Here is a 20,470-nt window from a genome sequence, read left to right as displayed (position 1 = left end):
CATTTGTTTATATAGCGCTTTATACAATACAGATTGTTTCAAAGCAGCTTTACAGTGATAAACAGGAATATAATGATTCAATGATGCAAACAGAATTAAATTCTGCTGTAAAGCAGCTCTAAAAAGACAACAGTAAACAGTCATTCAGTTAAAAATGAATTGATGGATTTACTTAAAAAAGCAGTGTCAAGTGGTTCCATGCCACTATATTAAGTAATTTGCACAAATAACAATTTAGTTGTATGAACAAAAGAAATTCAAGTAAAGCTGACAAAATTTCTCTGAGTAAATACAAATCATTTGAATTTGTCACTGTTACATAATATCAGAGAAATATTAATAAATATCCTGATGCATCCAAACTTTATAATGGCAGTAATGCGATACCAAACGACTATGAGCTGAAGAAAGTGTCTCCATCCACATCCATCATGAACATACTCCACATGGCTCCAGGTGTTAATAAAGGCCTTCTGAAGCGAAGTGATGCATTTGTGTAAAAAAAAAAAGAAAAAATCCATATTTAACAAGTTATGAAGTAAAATATCGAGCTTCCACCAGAGCGCCTTCCGTATTCTTCAAAAAGCTTATGGTGTACGTCCTACGCCTTCCCTATTCAACTTACGGAACTGACGCGATGCCAGTTCAATTTTTTTCATAATTTGAATATGGAAGGCAGATTTTTTTTTCTTTCTTTTTTTTACACAAACACATCGCTTCGCTTCAGAAGGCCTTTATTAACACCTGGAGCCGTGTGGAGTATGTTCATGATGGATGTGGATGGAGACACTTTCTTCAGCTCATAGTCGTTTGGTAGCACATTACTGCCATTATAAAGCTTGGATGCATCAGGATATTTATTAATATTTCTCCGATTGTCTTTGTCAGAAACAAGAAAGTCATATACACCTAGGATGGCTTGAGGGTGAGTAAAGCTTAGGGTAATTTTCATTTGAAAGTGAACTAATCCTTTTAATCCCTATAATGCAGTCCCTTGCAAAGCATGCTGGGAAGTACAAATCCACTGCTCATTTAGTTGTCAACATTAATTTGTGTTTTGCTCAGCAATGTTGACTGAACACTTAAGTAAAGCTGACAATATTTTTAGTAGGAACAACTCAGTTAAATTAAGTTCATGTAGTTACATAAGTAATGTGAACAAGGATGGTTTGAGTGAAACTAACAACAGTGAAAGTTTTTTTTTTTTTTTTTTTTTTTTGAGTGCAGTTAAATCAGTATTAAATCAGTTTGGTTCAATTTATCTATAAAGCAAAGAAAACAGTGATGTCATCGTCCAGCTCAGTTCAGCTTTCATCCAATAGTGTCTTTGCATTCAAGTCAATAATGCCAAATATCAAGTCATAAATAGAGAAAAGTTGCTCTGTCTACTTTGATGCGTATATGGTGTGGGAGCGTCATAGGTTTGTTGTCACAACAAGCAAGAAAGGTTGACATCTCATATGAAAATTAACCATGGTTTTTACTACAAATAAAACCAAAAACATGATTATTATAGTTAAACCATGGTAACCACAAATTAATTAACCATGGTTTTGTTTTCATTAACCATAGTTTAACCAGGGTACTTATGGTTACACAAAATCTCCAACATCGGAGATTTACCCGCTTTAAACAAACGGCAAACAGAAAAGAGTCTGCTGGCAAAGAGAGAATGTGACAGAGTTCATAATAAAACAAGAATCACATTGGCTTGGCTTTTTGGAGATGGCTAAAACTGACAGATTTGAAATGTAAATGCGAACAGGCAAGTAAGGTATTTTATTAAAAGGAAATTGCATATGTAGTATATGTAAAGCATTATCTATTGTGAAGGGTCATATTGATCTGCACAGTCATGCAGAGCCGAAGCACAACCAAAACAACGTTCTTCCGCAAAAGGCATGCAGTTTTGTTTATTAACCGCTAGTTAATTAACTGCTTTAATTAACTCTGAATGTAAACTAATGTTTAAAAAAAAATATAACTAACATTAACAAAGGTTAATAATTGATGTAAAAATGTATTGCTCATTGTTAGTTCATGTTAGTTATTGCATTAACTAATGTTAACAAATGAGACCTTAAAGTGGTACCATTATATCTGGGAACTTTTCATTATCTCCCTGTTATCTTCTGTCTGTTTTTAGGTTCCCACTGCACAGTGACCACTGTAGGAGATCTGGCTGTGCTGGAGGGTCAGTCCGTCACTGTCCCATGTCACTACAACCCGCAGTACATCAGCCACGTGAAGTATTGGTGCCAAGGCAGGATGATAGACTTCTGCTCCAGCCTGGCGCGCACTGATGACCCCGAATCAACCCCTCAAAGCAAGGGAAGGGTGACGATCGCTGATGACCCCACTCAGCATGTGTTTACCGTGAGCATGCAGAACCTGACGGTGGGGGATTCGGGGTGGTACTGGTGTGGGGTGGAGCTCGGAGGGATATGGGTTGCTGACAGCACTGCCTCCCTTTATATCAGTGTCATTCAAGGTGAGTTAAGAAAAGTGAGAAAAACTCATTTTATTTTAAATACAACACATTTACAAATTAGAAAATATAGGCTAGGCTAAATCCTGCAGACCTGGGGCCTCATTTATAATTGTTGCATACGCACTAAAAAAGGGCCTGGAAGAAGCGTACACCACTTCCTATGCATAAGTTGTGATTTATAAAAGCAAACTTGACAGGAAAATTTGCACACCTGTACGCAAACTTTGACCCATGCGTATGAACATTTTGGAGTTTGGCGACACTGATGGTGAGCTGAGGGACTGACGGCAGATGACGGAAAACCACTTTAAAGGTGCAATGTGTAAAATTTGGAAGGTTCTATTGACAGACATGCAATATAATACACATAACTATGTTTTCAGTGGTGTATAAAGACCTTACATAATAAACTGTTATGTATTTATTACTTTAGAGTGAGCCATTTCTATCTACATACACTGCAGGTCGCATTCCATGTCAAGTCACACACATGACACATGATTTTATAAACCTGAAAACTTTTGTGTGTGCGCAGAATCTAGCTTTTGTGCGTACGTACACTATTTTTTTTTCACTATTACATACTAAATTTTTTATAAATGAGGCCCCTGCACACTACGCATTCGTGTATAATCAAAAAAGTAGGCTATTTTTTATTATCAAACTAATTAGCAAAATAAACAATAATAATAATAAAAAAAAAGATTAAAATTGTCCTCATTGCTATTTGAGGTGTGATATAAAACTTTGCCTATACAATAGCTGATAATTATTTTAATGCTATGGCTATGTGAATTCAACAAAACTTGAAAATGTTCAGGTCTTACATTTCCTTTTTGTATTATGTGTTATAGTATTATATATTATATATTATATAAATATTAAATTACTACAATGTGAAAAAATAAAATGATATATTTAAAATATTTAGAATTTATATATTAATGTAAACACATTTTACTTGTCATTTTAGTATATATTTTTTTTGTACATCCTTTTAATTTATGCTGATTTAAAATTAGTTAAAATTTGATGATTTTGTGGGCGAATTTATTTATATTTTTTCCTCTTTTGAAATGTGACTTTTTCTGCTTGCAATATTGATTTAAAATGTTTTCTTATCATATTGATATGTTGTGCATCCCTAAATGAAATCTATAAACCACTGAAGCATTTGTGAAGGTGTCATAGAGGTGTAGGAGTCAGTGTTACTCATGGTTGTTTTGCTGCAGGAATGTCAGTGGTGAGCAGTATGGTGAGTGCAGATGAAGGAAGCAGCGTCACTGTTCAGTGTCGCTACAGTATGAACCTCAGGTAACCTATTACACATCATCAACAGACAAATCTAAGATATGCAAGATACATGAATGAATATCACATAACCTGTGATGAACATGTCCATTTCATATTTCGCCCCAAAAATAAAAATGAATGAAAATTATGTGATTATTTTCATGACAATTAGGCACACGTTCAACTAAATTCTCATTGCTGTAAATCAAAAAAAACAATAATATGTACATATGTAATTAAAATTTTGCCTATGAATTTGCCTATGCCAAACATTTTTCTGATTACATTTTTTAAATCCGTGTATTACTGTTTTCCCTGCAGGTCCAGTGAGAAGCGGTGGTGTCGCAGTGGGAACTGGAACTCCTGCGTGTCGACGGATTCTGAAGGAATGTTCAACAGTAGAAACGTGCTCATCCATGATGACAAGAACAGCTTGTTCACTGTGACACTCATGCAGCTGGAGATGAGAGACTCGGGCTGGTACTGGTGTGGAGCCGGTCAGCAGCATGTGGCGGTTCATGTGTCAGTCACACCACAAGCCACAACAGGTATGTTACACAGAGCTTATAGCTAGCATCACAACATTCTTATATTTTCTGTAGTGATGTGAATGATGGTTACACATGCAAAACTTGCTGCCACAATGTCAGGGTGTTGGAATATAGTTAAATGTTTTAAGTGCTGTATGGTTTCTGCCACATTGCATCACTATGGAAGCTTGTTTCCACCATGGAATAAAAAAAAGGTAATTGTGACTTTATTTCTCAAAATTCCACACTTATATCTTGGATTCTGATTTTATTGCAATTCCGAGTTTATATCTCGCAATTTTGACTTTCTCACAATTGCGAGTTTAGATATAAATTCAGAATTGCAAGATATAAACTCAAAATTGTGAGAATCAAAATTATGAGATATAAACTTGCAGTTGTTTATATCTTGCACTTCTGACTTTTTAAATAACTTTACTTTTAATGAGCTTTTTATGTCACAATTCTGACTTTACTTCTCGCAATTCTGAGTTTATAACTCACAATTCTGACATTTCTCGCAATTGTGAGTTTATATCTCATAATTCTGACTTTTTTCTTGCAATTCTGACTTTATTGCAATTCCAATTTTATATCTCATAATTCTGACTTTTTTCCCCGCAATTCTGACTTAATTTATCTCAATTCTAACATTATCGCAATTTCAAGTTTAGATATAAATTCAGAATCACAAGATATAAACTCGCAACTGCGAGAAATAAAGTTGAAATTAGGAGATATACAAGTTTACATCTTGCAATTCTGTCTTTTTAAATAATTTTTTAATTCTGAAGAGCTTTTTATCTTGCAATTCTGACTTCTCGCAATTCTGAGTTTATAACTCGCGATTCTGACTTTTTTCTCTTAATTTCAAGTTTAGATATATATTTAGAATTTTTGTATTCGAATGAGTTTTTCTTTCAATTTCAACTTCATCGCAATTCAGCATTATTTATCGCAATTTGTTTAAATATAAATTCTGAATTTTTTTATTCTAATGAGCTTTTTCTCGCAATTGACTTTTCTCGCGGTTCTGACTTTATTGCAATTCTGATATTTATCGCAATATGAAGTTAATATAAATTCAGAATTGCAAAAAATTATGTCAGAATTTTGAGACATAAATTCACAATTGAGAGACATAATAAAAAATGGTGAGATATAAACTTGTAATTGCAAGTAGAAATAAACAGAATTCTGGCTATCTTGCAATTCTGATTTTTTTCCCCTCACAATTCTGACTTTATTGCAATTTCAAGTTAATATTTCACAATTCTGACTTTAGATATAAACTCAGAATTGCAAGATATAAACTCGCCATTGTGGTGGAAACAATCTTCCATTCATCACTGATCTGAAGTTAAACTCTGCTCAATTTTGTCACATTTGATCTTGTCCTTGTGCCAGTGGTCACAGCGTCTTCTGTCCAGAATCTGAAGACAACAATCATGACTTCATCTGTAATGAGCTCAAATGACCCTCACAGGTGACCTCTACATATTTCCTCATGGCTGATTTCTCATTTCAGCAATGAGAACTGAGATCCATGTCACATAAACTCTTAAAAATAACGCTTCTCTATTTGATGGTTCCATGAAGAACCGTTAAAATCCATGGAAACTTTCGAATGCTCAAAAGTTTCTTTACAGTGGAAAAAGGTTCGTTAGATTTTTAAAATGTTCTTCACACTAAGAAAATAATGTTTTCTTTAAGAACTGATCACTGAAAAGTTCTTCAGTGGCACAAAAATTGTTCTTCTATGGCATTGCTGCAAAAAAAAAAATGGAAACATTATTTTTAAGAGTGTATGAACAAATATTCTTTTACCATGAGTTAATATTTAACTAAGACTTATATTGGTATTTGATTTTTACAGTCGACCTGTTTGGGAGTCTCCTCTCGTGGTGTGTGGGGTCGTACTGCTGGTCATGACTGCGTTTCTGGCAGTTTGGAAGTTGCGGAAACAGTGTAGTAAGTTTTTATTTGTGTGTGTTTTTGGTGGCTTAAAAAGTCATTGCATTAATGGACAAGTTATTGTTACAAACTAGTCTGGAACTTTATTCCATTCTGATATAAGCTTGAATGTCTCTGGGTTTGTAGACTGCAGTTTTCCTTAATTTAACATCATTTAGCTTGAGAAAAAGATTGTGTTCTTTTTTTTCTGTGCATAATGCTTCACAATTACTTTTTGTCTCATTTTGCAGAGAAAAAGCAGAAACATCAAAGGACAAATGAAATGAACGATAATCTCACAGTCAGTGCAATTTGTCTCTGTTATCTTAAGCCCAAAGTATACTTCGTTTTTTTACGCGTTTGCTAGTGTATGCACACAGTCGAACACACAGCCTTGCAAAGTATACTTCATTTGACTCGTACACATACACAGGTGTTTGATGCATGCGCAGTTTTGAACAATCTCTCGCCACGAGTTACAACCCATATCTTTGTATTCTTTCATGCTAGAGTTGTATACATGAGGGTACTTTCTAACCTCTTCGCACAATCTCTCGTCTATGTAAGCCTCTATTGTCATTGTAACTTGCATGCGTTCCGGTCTGTTCTGTTTTTTCAACTACCTTGTGAATCGACCTCCCCAGGGCACGGTTGCCACCATGAGGATAAACTAATTACTGCAAAAAAAATTAAATACGCATGTGTGACCTGCACATGCAAAGTATGTGTGGTAACAAAAATCCGGCAGTGTGCATAGAGTAAGCGCGTACTGTTCTGATGATGAAATTCGCATCACGCGCACTGTACGCTGACCCTCGCATACGCGTAAAAAGTAAAGTATACTTTGGGCTTAACAGTCATATTAACCTATTTACTTTCTTAATGTTTCTCATCTTTTTGTGGATGATTCATTGTTGTACGTTATTATGGAAGCTTGTTTCCACAACGGAATAAAAAATAAAAAACGCTGTGACTTTTTATCATGCAACTCTTTTTTTTTTCTCAGAATTGTGAGATATAAACTAGCAATTAAAAAAAGGTAATTGCTTTTTATAAATAACTTTTTTTCACAATTCTGAGTTTATTTCTCACAATTTTGAGAGAAAAGTGTCAATTTCAAGGAATAAACTCACAATTCTGACATTTTTCTTGCAATTGCGAGTTTATAAATCACCATTATTTTTTCTGATAAAAAAGTCACAATTTACCTCTTTTACTTTTTATTCCATGCTGGAAACAAGCTACCATACGTTATTCCAAATAATAATAAAAAAATGTTGGCAGTTATGCGATTTGTGGAGAATAAAAATGGCATCTAATGAAGCATGTTTTTCCCTCCATTTTTTTTAGCATGAAATAAGCATTGTAGTTATTTAATATTTGCTTGTTTATGAATAAAGCATGTTTCAATTTGTTCTAAACCATTAAACATGACTTAAAGGGATAGTTCACCCAAAAATGAAAATTATCCAATGATTTACTCCCCCCAAGCCATCCTAGGTATGTAATGACTATCTTTTTTCAGATGAACGCAATCGGAGATATATTTAAAAATATCCGCACAATGACGCGTAGTGTAGAATGTCATGGAAGCTTATTTTACTTTATAAAGTTTTAAATAAGGATATTTGTCTTACACAAAGGCATCGATTCACTTCAGAAGGCCTTTATTAACCCCCTGGAGTCGTATTGGATTCATTTTTTATGGATGGATGCATTTTCTTCAAAATTCAGGCTGCCATTCACTATCATTATACCCCTTGGAGGACTAAGGATATTTTTAATTATATCTCTGATTGTGTTCGTCTGAAAGAAGATATTCATATTCACCTAGGATGGCTTGAGGGTGAGTAAATCATGGGATATTTTTCATTTTTGGGTGAACTATCCCTTTAATGGTAAATTATGGTGTCTTGGAAGCTAGCGTGAATTCTTATCTTTCACACAAAACTACCACAGCCCTGATCGCTCTCTTATTGATTGCTTTAGTCTCCTCCTGCACCAATCAGAACACTCGACTGCTCACTGGTTATAAAGGTTATAAAGCTCTTGTGGTGATCAGTGTAGGTTTAATGATGAAAATGTTGATGACAAGTTATTCTGGATGCTGTATTGTAGATGTGTCCATGGAGAGAAGGAGACTATAAGAACACCTCAGTGATTTTCCTGAACACTCCAGCTCAGCAGCTCCAAATGCTCTAACAGAGGAGCCTCGTGATGGGAAACACCAAACTCATGGACATTCTGATGGAGAATTTAAAGTCAACTGATGGACACTATGACTCTTTAAGTCTTTTTAACAAGTCAATAAAAGGCCTGCAGAATGGAGAAACTGCAGACTGGGGTAATATTTGACATTTGTTGCACATTTAACAGTTAAATGGAATATAATCTTTCATTTCAAAGCATTTTTCATGTTATGCATTTCACGTTTATCTGTCTGTAAGTAAAGGTGGATTCACGTCATGTCGGAATTATGGAAATTACGAGATTCCGACTTGTAATAAGCATAGAATTCATAATTACAACTTGTAAACTCAGAACTCGCTGTACCACCAGACTGCTGCAGATTCATTTTAGTGTTGATAGTGTTGCCATGGAAAAGCATAATTCTGAGTCCGAGAACAGCTTTGAGTAGAACGTCACGGATTGTTATCTAGTAATTATAATTACGACATGGCGTGGACGCAGCATTTGTACAAGCCTTGTTATGAGTGAGTCGTGTAGTGTGGATGTGTTCTTACCAATAAACAGCATTTATTAAACACAGTGAAGAAAATGTTTGGATCACTTGTGAATGTTTTTAGAAGAACGGAAGTACTTATTCTTACACTTGTTATTTTTGTCTCGTCATGTTCTTTATCAGCATATAAATGATGAATTGCTTTTGTCCATTGTTAACTTCTGTACAGAAAAAGTGCTTCATTCACATTTTGTTTCAAGGTGTATTAAAATCTTTATTTGAGGTTGTTTGTCACCTGCTGATTCTTTTGCTTAAATGTGTTGACACAACAGACCAAAAATAACCAGTTTCCACAGTGACTCACTGCAGTCGTTCTATAATTGTAAAATGAGGAAACCTTGTATATAATAATACCAGAAGTAAATGTTGACCATATTGCACAAAGTAAATTCTTATTCAGAATAATTTTAGACTTCTCACCCAAGTGATGCATTTGTGATTTGTGTAACATTTGCAATCAAGTATTGCTACATTTTATTGTAAATCAAGTTATGACGCAAGCAACTAAAGTGCACGGATACAGGAAGTGAGTCTAATACAGTTAGAGCATCAGATCATAGGCAAACCTTCTCAAGTGATAAGCGGATTCTGTATTAACAAAAGGAAAACGAAGACGTACACGATAAAGATGCAGAGAGAAGAAACACTGCAACATTTTTCCAGAAGGAATGTCAGTTTGAAGAAGTTCATTGTGTTTTTTCTTTGGTTCATAACAGGCAAGTGTTCAGTTTATTCATACGGTTAGTTGGCATGTTCGGCTGTATGATGCGCTGTACTCCATCTAAAACTACAGTAGTCAACATTTGAAGTGGATCAAAAAAAAAAAAAAAAAAAAAGGTCATTAAAGTTGTCCTAAAACCTTCTTTTTAGGACAACTTTGATAAGTTTTTGATCCACTTCAAATGTTGACTACTATACACTAAACAGCATTTTGTAATAGTTTTTATAATTAAAGACTTTTATTAAGAGAAATTAATTTGTCATGCCACTGGACTATTTAAGATGAAACTAGTCACGGTAAAAAGTGCCTTGAAAGAAATTGTGACCAGTTAGACATAAATACTGCATTTTACCTTATACATTCATGTTGATTTTAACTTATGTGGCGGGGCAGTAAAGGGCAAGAATTGACACTAGTGTACAACTAGAACAAAATAGAGCAGACTACGCCACCCCGTTTCTGTGAACAGGGAAATTTATACCCAAAATAGAACACAGGTTAGTTACCACTGAACACAAGAGACGTGGATATAAATACAAAAATGCTTTTATTTCACAACAATAATAATTAGTTAATGTAAAAAAAAAAACTTGACCAGACAAAAAGAAATAAAGAAAACAAGGCACTTTCAGGCTGAGGCTTACCAGTAGGGCAGCTAGCTGCACAGCGAGTATCCTAAAACACACCTCTCACCCAAATATGCTCCGCACAAATACACACACACACACACACACACACCTCACACACACACCTCACACCTCACACCTCACACACACACACACACCTCACACCTCACACACACACACACACACCTCACACCTCACACACACACACACACCTCACACCTCACACACACACACACACCTCACACCTCACACACACACCTCACACCTCACACACACCTCACACCTCACACACACACACACCTCACACACACACACACACACCTCACACACACACACACACCTCACACACACACACACCTCACACACACACACACACCACACCCACACACACACCCACACACACACCCACACACCCACACACCCACCTCACACCCACACACACCCCTCACACACACACCTACCTCACACACACACCTCACACACACACACACACACACACACACCCCTCACACACACACACACACACCTCACACACACACACCCACCTCACACACACACACCCCTCACACACACACACACACACACACACCCCTCACACACACACACACACACCTCACACACACCTCACACACACACACCCCTCACACACACACACACCCCACACACACCCCACACACACACCTCACACACACACACCTCACACACACACACACCTCACACACACACACACACACCTCACACACACACACACCTCACACACACACACACCTCACACACACACACACCTCACACACACACACCACACACACACACACACACCTCACACACCTCACACACACACACACACCTCACACACACACACACACCTCACCTCACACACACACACACCTCACACACACACACACACACACACCTCACACACACACACACACACACACACACACCTCACACACACACACACCTCACACACACACACACACCTCACACACACACACACCTCACACACACCTCACCTCACACACACACACACACCTCACACACACACACCTCACACACACACACCTCACACACACACACCTCACACACACACACACACACACACACCTCACACACACACACCTCACACACACACACACACACCTCACACACACACACACCTCACACACACACACACACACCTCACACACCTCACACACACCTCACACCACACACACCCACACAAAGTGAGGGAGATGCAATGATCAATGGCAAACAACACTCTGTGAGAGAAACACAACCACCACAGGGCCAAGACAGCTAGCTTCCCCTCACTGGGGGCCTTCAGCTCCTGAAAAAAAAAAAAAAAAAAAAAAAAAAAAAAGTAAAAAACGCAATTAATCCGACACATTCAATTCAACGATTTACATTAGAATAAGTTTAAACCATAAAGGAAGACAATAAACAATTTACTGGCCACACGGGTCAGACAGGGAGGTATAGATGCGCACTAGGTTCATACCAAAGGCTCATTAACATAGACATGCCATAGAGCAACAAGGGGTTAAAGAAAAGAAAAAAAATATGGGGCAAACAATACAAATGAAAACAGCAAATAATCGGGTTTCAAGTTAAATCACATGAAATACATAAACAAAAAACAATTTAACAAAAAACAAACAAAGCTGAAGGGGCTTTCAGTAATACTCAAAACATTAAACAAAAAACAACACCACAACTTAATTTTCCCCAGGTACAAGATATTAGATATTTTTCCACGCCGAAAGAGCGCAGATCAAGGGAAACGAGGGAAAAAAAAAAAAAAAAATTATTATTATTATTATATATATATATATATATATATATATATATATATATATATATATATATATATATATATATAATAATAATAATAATAATAATAATAATAATAATACACAAAACGAATACACTGCTGGTGGCAATAACCGGTAGAGCTAAACGTGCACCGTTAACGGCACATCTCACTTCAAATGATGGCTCGAACTAGCCACCCTTCACCTAAACCACCAGCATGAGCGTAGAACAACAAAACAAAAACAGGAAGTAATAAATCAAATACAAATGGTCACAGTCATCAAAATAGCAGCAGAACAAACAGTGCAGTCTTAACGTTGTCTAAGGAGCATTTGCCCTGCAGTCCACAGTAACGAAGTGCTCACGAGCAATTGCCCCACTAAAATTGACAGAAGTTAGTAAAATCAGTCAAGGCCCCCAACCCAATAATGCTCAAGGGACTAAATGTACATACCCAGAAGTAGATCGCTAAACACACGGGTTCAGTTACTCACAGCTTTATCCGTAATCAACGAACGACAAATATACAGGCGTTCCATCAGAGCACACACAAACTGCAATACGATCGAAACATAAGTTACCACGAGTCACACCACAACAAGCATTAATCCATTGGAATTAACATACCTGAGGTGAAAGACAGCCTGTACCCAACAGCAACGTCACACCAATCCTGACCATAACCTGGCTATGACAAATATACACACTTAAATAGTGCATAAACACTCGCAGCAACGTTAGCCAAACAGCTAGATACATACCTCCCGCAGAGCTGCGCACACACCCACACACAATGATTGTAAGATGCGCACCCAGGTGACAAACTACGCCTTAAATACACCCGGAACGGCAGCCAATAGGTGTATAGTCATTCAGGTGACAACCACGTTTAATAGGGTGGTACCTAGACTGCCCTACTACACTTAGTTTTGAATTTAAGTCTAAGCACCTGTTTTGTGCTAACTGAAAAAAAAAAAAAAAAAAAAAAAACCACTTAGTGATACTTAAATATGATTGTTCTGTCATTAACACTGACAAATAAGTGAAACTGAAGTGGATATTTTCTTCACTCAGGTTCTGAATGTGCAACAGGATCAGCCAGCAGATTGTTAACAGTTCAGACTGGAGGATCGGTCATTATTCCATGTTATTATAACAGGAAATACACAAAACACAAGAAATACTGGTGCTTTGATGCCTATGGAGCATACAATTACTGCAACATTCTGGCATATGCTAATGAAACCAAAGAAAAAGTGTCAGTAATCGATCATCCAGATCAGCGTTTCTTTACTGTGACTATGAGAAACCTGCAGAAAGAAGACACTGGATCTTACTGGTGTGCTGTGGAGATTGGAGGAATATTTCAAATGGATGAAACAGAGCAGCTTCATCTCACAGTTCAATCAGGTATGAAATGAGTTTCACATTCAAATGAATAATCCTGTTCCTGATTCCTATTAAATCACAATCTCAAATGACTCGTGTCTGTGTGTTCAGCTCCTGATGTGTCTGTGGAGAGCAGCAGTGTATCTGGACATGAAGGTGGTGATGTCAGTGTCCAGTGTTTCTACAGTTCTAGATATCAGAATAAACTCAAACAGTGGTGCAGATATAAAGATCAGAGCTGTTACACAGTGGGGAGGACTGACACATCCCAGAATCCATCAGTCCAGATCAGTGATGATGGGAGAAGATCCTTCACTGTGCTGATGACTGGACTGAGACTCAGTGATTCTGGATGGTTCTTCTGTTCTGTTGGAGATCAACAGGCTTCTGTTCAACTCACGGTCACTGGTAAAACTCATTCACTGATCAAATCTACATGGGTTTTCCTGCTCGGGAAAAAGGCTAAAATAAGTGTGCATCTTTTTCTGTGTTCAGTTCCTGATGTCTCTCTTGAAGATCCACATGTTCCTGTTACTGTTACTAAACCAATTCCAGGTAATACAGACTCTTATTGCTGGTTATGACAGTTAAAAATTATTTTAATCTTTCTTAATTTCTTTTTGACAGCAGTTATGACCACAGAAGCATTTGAGAGAAACAGGTTAGTAACTAATTAAATTTAAGATTTATATTTTCTGTCATGGGCTTGATTAGATGCTTAGCTATCTGTATAACAGTTCAATTTATTGTCTTTCTTTTTTTTTGTGGTGTTGTCTTTGCTTCTTTTTTTGTCTTTTTATTTTGGTTAATTTCTCTCTGTTGTTTCTTAGCAGAGATGCAGCTCTCTCATCTACAACACCAATTATCAACGATACTACAGTGAACAGTCAAGAGCAGCAGAATGAGTACTGAAATAGCATGTTCATTGCTTAAATTAAAACATGCAAAAATAATAGAACTTTTAAATGAACCATACAGAAATTATTCTATAAATGAATTATGCTACTGTAACTTTATTAAGGATGGAATATTCTCCATCCAGTTGGAGGATGAGGATGAACTTCAGCCGATTTTAGAACATCCTCATTCTAAACGTCTCTTTTAACACCGGGTAAAAGAATGTTTGATACTTGTAATTTAAAAGCAAGGTTACCTCTTTTACCCACGTTAAAAAGCGTTTGCGATGTTAAAGAGATAGTTCACCCAAAAATGAAAATTATCAAGCCATCCTAGGTGTTTATGACGCAAGCTTCAATAGTGAATACACAGTAACAGTTTAATATTTTTGTTATTTCATTATTTATTGAAATATTATATTTAATTAGACATTTTTACATATATTAATACAATTATTATTTTTATTAATAGTAAATGGCGGCCTAACAACCCAGTAGCTACATCAAGTGAGGCCATTGTCCTCATTTGCATATGCTGTAGCCTATATTGATTTTAGTTTTCACAGAACTGCAATGTGGCAGCCGTGAAATGACTACAACAATTAGTTGTTAAGATCACAATCTCGTTTGAACAGCTCAAAGCAATTCAGATATTTAATTTAGAAATGCAGTGCAGCAAATGATGTAAATCAATAGTACAAAGAAAACATTTCCAATAAACCAGTGCATATAGACCTATAATATCAGGATGCGCATTACCAGAACATTTATGCAAACATATACCATGTGTATTTCATCCAATCAGTGACACTGACACCGCAAATATGCAAATAAGGACATTAACCCAGGGTTTAGGAATGTACAGTGTTAAACAGCAGTTTACAAATATCCATTTAATTGTTAACCGCAGGTAAATTATGAGCAGTGTGAAACGTGAAGGAAAATAATTCAGGATTCTGTTTATCTGGTGTTTGGTCCTGGGTTAAAGGTAGGGTTGATGCGTACAAAAGGTGTACCACTGATCATGTCCCACAACACAATCTGTGTTAACAAATCGTAAACTCACGTGCAGTACACTGTAACGATGTTTCAGTATCCACTGTTCATCTGACTCATAACCATGTGAGAGCATTTCAAAGTACACTTCTCTAAAAAAAAGTATAATTCGTCTTGATACACACACAAGGTGTGCTGCTAATCATTTCATTCCATTTTAATACATCATAAACTCACGTGCAATATTTCGTACCAACCATTCAGCAACTACTGCTCGTCCATCCCAAGTTAATCGGCACGGACATTTACAGCACGCTTCTAAAAATCAACTAAATGAGAAAACAACAAAATGATTACACAGCTGGCATTATCCCGAACTGTTTGCAAAGTCATCACATTAAAATTGCATCAACATGGTCATCAAAACACCACAAACGAGCACCAAACAAAATCTACTCAAAATCATAACTCCCATTAAAAAAGAACTACCAGAACACGTTCTTCCAGCGACCAACAACCACCTGAACACCAAACAATTCAGGCACTACACGCATTCAACAAAGGAAATGCTGTATTTAAAGGCAAAGCATACCTTCTACGAATACGCACAGCAGCGCCCCCTGTTGACTTGGCTATTTAATGATCACCGTCCCGGTGAGCAACCTAAGGGCAAAAAACAAAACACTACTGCCAAGGTCTAAAAGGGGTAATAAGGGAGCTAACCTCTGCCATACTAATGGAGACATTCATAATGCTAAAATGTGCTCAACGGACAGCAACAGCACCCTCAGTTGAAACGGAATAATAGCAATAGACAAATTTGACAAACACTTCAGTGCGTATTTGTGTTTGCTCTCTGGAGCATCAAAGGTTTCTTTGCAGCCTGTTTTTGTGGTGCTGAGCAATATAGGCGATCATAAACATGTCTGTTGATCTCTTGAACGCAATGGCCAATCAGAGATGTTTAAGTTAGGCAAAATCCAGTCCGTTCAAAATGCTAGTGTTTATTTTTTTCAGTGCTGAGTTCTGCACGGGCAATTAATCCTCTTACTATAAGTGTTGACACAATGTAAATAATAAATCTATTGTTTGTAATGTAAGTTTTAACGTAAATGTGCACCATTTTTGAGATTAATCATCTGCTACAGGATTTTCTTTTTCTTTTTTTGGTATAGCAAAAAATAGACTACACTATAATAAAACAGTAGCTACATCAGTGAGGCCATCGTCATCTTTTGCATATGCTGTTGCCTATATCTATTTTAGTTTTCGCAGAACTGCATGTGTCTGCATGTGTTTAACTTTAGAACTAAAAGTGGTTGTTCAGGTCGTCAGCTCAAAGCAAATGATGTAAATCAATAGTACAAAACAAACATAGACCAGTGCATTAAAAGAGATTGTGTGTGTGTGTGTGTGTGTTTATATATATATATATAATATATATATATACTATGATAGCTATAATAGAGTATAAAATGTGGTCGAATTATAGGATGAACTGTATACATTTCATGATTTCTTGATTTGTTCATGATCACAGGCATTATAAGGTATCTGGAAGTGTGGATTTCGGTTGTTCTATTGCTGCTGATGGCGGCTGTGGTTGTGTCAGCCATAATATTGAGAAATAAGCACAGTCAGTATTGATAACTTTTCTTAATATATAACATATTTGATCAATCATTTAGGGTGCTGTCACACTTGGTTCGTTGCCTGGTCCGAACCCGAGTTTGATTGCTTCCCCGTGTCAGTTTGTGTTCACATTACATTAATTGGGAATGAACCGCGGTGCGTTTGTATCATTAAAGCAGCAGCTGTTTACCCCTGTTGCTTGGTAATGATGATGCAGGAGAAGGCGGCAAAATGCAAAGCATTGCTCACCTAATTTTTATATTTCGGTTTTTGAACCTTTGATTTTGTTTTCAAAGCGTCACATAACGACACTTGCGTCTATCTGCTGCGAATGCACTGCAAATGTTTTATAGAGCACAGGAGTCCATTTGTGCTGAAGGCGAGCAGAAACATACATTCTCTCTGTGCATCAGTCACACTTGTCAGGAAAGTGAGTGAGAACACCCACAAACAGTTTCATTGAAACATACGCCATCAATAGCAGTTCACTTTCGTGATTTTAGTATGATTGCGTTCATATCAACAGTGAACCGTACCGGAGTTAAAATGAACCGTAGGCCTACTCCCCAGACCAACTGAACTCTAATCGAAACCGGTTGTGCACTAAAAGTGCTAGTGTGAAAGCACCCTTTGAGTTTGATCAGCTGTGCATCCAGAAGCTTTGCACATTATAAACGGTATGCTGATGTCTAAGAACTGTCTAACAGAAGGTCTGATCAGTTGTTCTCTCAATAACAGACAGAAATAACACCCACATCACAGAGGTGAACAGAGATGGAGTCAGTGACGCAGTAAGTTTGAGCAAACAACCAATTTGAATTAAATCTCATAACTGCAAGACTCTGAACAATCAGATGTGTTTATAATTATTCACAGGGAAACGGTGTCAGTTCATCATCAGTGGTTGCAGAGAATCACGTGACTTACAGCTCTGTGACAGTGCGACCTAAAACTAAAGCAGTAAGTGAATTCACAAGAATATGCACAGAGATTTGTACTGTAATGTAATTGTCAGTATTCTTCTTTATCATCTTTCATATATTCAGAGCAGCCCAGTATCTGTGGAGGACGAGGTGGTCTACAGCTCTCTGAACAAACAGTGAGAAGTTACAGGTTTGTTGAAGGTAATAATCACATGATGTTTTACACAGACACTGAACATGTGATTTCATCTCATTGTTTAATCTCTTAATCACAGGTTCATGTTCCTGAGAAAATATGAACACAACAGCGCTGAACTTGAAACAAGCTAACATTTTTTTATTCCATGTATCATTACAAATGCAAAGCAAGCACAATCTCAATCCAGAAAAAAAATACTAATTGATAATAAAACATATGAATTTAATGATCATACCTTATAATTTACTGTCCCTAGTAGTAACAAAGTGTAAGTACAGTGCTTCCATGTACAAAACAAGTGATTTAGTCTGAAAAGAAGATTCAGTTAATTTCAGAGTATTATGAAGGGTGGATTCTGGAATTCACTGCCGCTTCAATATATATATTTTGAGTGATTTATAAATCAAGTTATTAATCAACATTTATCCTTCTAAATATTAAATTATTTGAATGACTTCTTCAACGTATTGTATGTTAAAGCATTTATTTTCCTTTTAATCTTCAACCACTAGAGAATAATGATGAATATTGTCTGTACCTCTCACTGAGAGGAAAGTACAAATTATCAGTATGTTTTGGAATCTTTCCTGTTTATAGTTTAAGCCTGGGCCAACTTCAACCTTGAAGAAGATGTGAATCATGTGTATCTTTGTATGTGCTCTAAGTGTTCTGTACAGGTCCTTTATGGGTGCGGGTGGACAACTGGCACTCTTCTCTGCAGATGCCTTGTCATGATCTAGAAGGACATCCTGTGCCTAAATCCAGGGTTCAGGCATCAGCATCTTGATGGATGGAGATATGCTTCTGACTATCTGTCCATGTGTGGATGATTACTAATTTTGTCTATTTTTTTATTAGCCAATCAGAATAATTTTAGCTTAAGTAATGACGTAGTTAGTAGACTCTGTTAGAGTATAATTGTTGTGGAAATGTGAATGTACGCACAGCGGCCTACGAACTCCTTGTGAGAATTGAAGCTGGCTTCTGCTGATGAAACTGCAAACTATTCTTCAGTAAAATTGTCTTTTTCTTTTTAACTCTGACTCTGGGTCTTTGTTCATCATATCTGGTCTTTTGGGTCTTTAACTGTAAAATTACCCTACAATTAGCATTAGTAAGGAATCAGATGTGTGTGTAAATTGCTGATCATTAAAAGCATAAAGCATTCATAATATATTGCAAAGTTGTAATGTCAAAAATGTTGGTAAATAATATTTACTTTTACGTTATTTGATATTGTTTGATACATGGTATGTAAATATTTAAGTGTACATTATCAATTTATTTTCAGACTTTTTTTGTATATTTTAAAATGCATTAAAAACAAAAAAAAACAACAAAAAAAAAAAAACAAAAAAAAAAATTCAGGTCGGTGAATATGTTTCCAGCCTTCGCTCCACAGCGGTATCCATATGTAATATATAGGGCTTGTTACACTTGGCATTAATGTGACCTGTATCCAGATGTTGCCCACATACACATTGAAAAGACAAGTGTGAACGCATTTGTGATCGGTAAGCTATCCGATCTACAGTGGGTACGAAAAGTATTCAGACCCCCTTAAATTTTTCACTCTTTGTTATATTGCAGCCATTTGCTAAAATCATTGAAGTTCATTTTTTTTTTCCCTCTTTAATGTACACACAGCACCCCATATTGATAGAAAAACACAGAATTGTTGACATTTTTGCAGATTTATTAAAAAAGAAAAACTGAAATATCACATGGTCCTAAGTATTCAGACCCTTTGCTCAGTATTTAGTAGAAGCACCCTTTTGATCTAATACAGCCATGAGTCTTTTTGGGAAAGATGCAACAAGTTTTTCACACCTGGATTTGGGGATCCTCTGCCATTCCTCCTTGCAGATCCTCTCCAGTTCTGTCAGGTTGGATGGTAAACGTCTCTCCAGAGATGCTCAATTGGGTTTAAGTCAGGGCTCTGGCTGGACCATTCAAGAACAGTCACGGAGTTGTTGTGAAGCCATTCCTTCATTATTTTAGCTGTGTGCTTAGGGTCACTGTCTTGTTGGAAGGTAAACCTTCGGCCCAGTCTGAGGTCCTGAGCACTCTGGAGAAGGTTTTCGTCCAGGATATCCCTGTACTTGGCCGCATTCATCTTTCCCTCGATTGCAACCAGTCGTCCTGTCCCTGCAGCTGAAAAACACCCCCACAGCATGATGCTGCCACCACCATGCTTCACTGTTGGGACTGTATTGGACAGGTGATGAGCAGTACATGGTTTTCTCCACACATACCGCTTAGAATT

The 20,470-nt window shown here is 36.8% G+C and overlaps 1 protein-coding gene and 1 long non-coding RNA gene across 10 annotated transcripts in view; both read left to right on the top strand.

Annotated features, from left to right (window-relative positions):
- pigr (polymeric immunoglobulin receptor) overlaps nt 1–20,470 on the top strand; it is a 47,227-nt gene that overhangs the window by 1,394 nt on the left and 25,363 nt on the right. The window contains exons 2-8 of one of the 4 annotated variants that reach the window (XM_051860836.1): nt 2,147–2,491; nt 3,724–3,805; nt 4,106–4,332; nt 5,722–5,800; nt 6,191–6,285; nt 6,519–6,568; nt 8,386–9,233. In XM_051860836.1, the coding sequence (XP_051716796.1) occupies nt 2,147–2,491; nt 3,724–3,805; nt 4,106–4,332; nt 5,722–5,800; nt 6,191–6,285; nt 6,519–6,568; nt 8,386–8,469 (962 nt within the window). In that variant the 3' untranslated portion in view covers nt 8,470–9,233. Of the gene's footprint in view, nt 1–2,146; nt 2,492–3,723; nt 3,806–4,105; nt 4,333–5,721; nt 5,801–6,190; nt 6,286–6,518; nt 6,569–8,385; nt 9,234–20,470 lie in introns of those variants that run through there. The other 3 variants (XM_051860845.1, XM_051860851.1, XM_051860856.1) reach the window with 3 other exon arrangements.
- On the top strand, nt 13,725–20,091 carry LOC127494836 (uncharacterized). 6 transcript variants are annotated; one of them, XR_007924991.1, is made up of 7 exons: nt 13,725–13,966; nt 14,054–14,113; nt 14,189–14,219; nt 14,392–17,086; nt 17,821–17,873; nt 17,959–18,042; nt 18,129–20,091. It is a non-coding gene; the product is annotated as an uncharacterized LOC127494836 (long non-coding RNA). The 6 variants fall into 6 exon arrangements; XR_007924993.1 differs by having other exon boundaries at nt 14,389–17,086; XR_007924989.1 differs by having other exon boundaries at nt 14,186–14,219.

This window comes from Ctenopharyngodon idella, chromosome 2, assembly GCF_019924925.1.
Source record: "Ctenopharyngodon idella isolate HZGC_01 chromosome 2, HZGC01, whole genome shotgun sequence".
Taxonomy (NCBI): domain Eukaryota; kingdom Metazoa; phylum Chordata; class Actinopteri; order Cypriniformes; family Xenocyprididae; genus Ctenopharyngodon; species Ctenopharyngodon idella.
The sequence above is the reverse complement of the archived record's forward strand: the minus strand, read 5'-3'. Positions and strand labels throughout refer to the sequence as shown.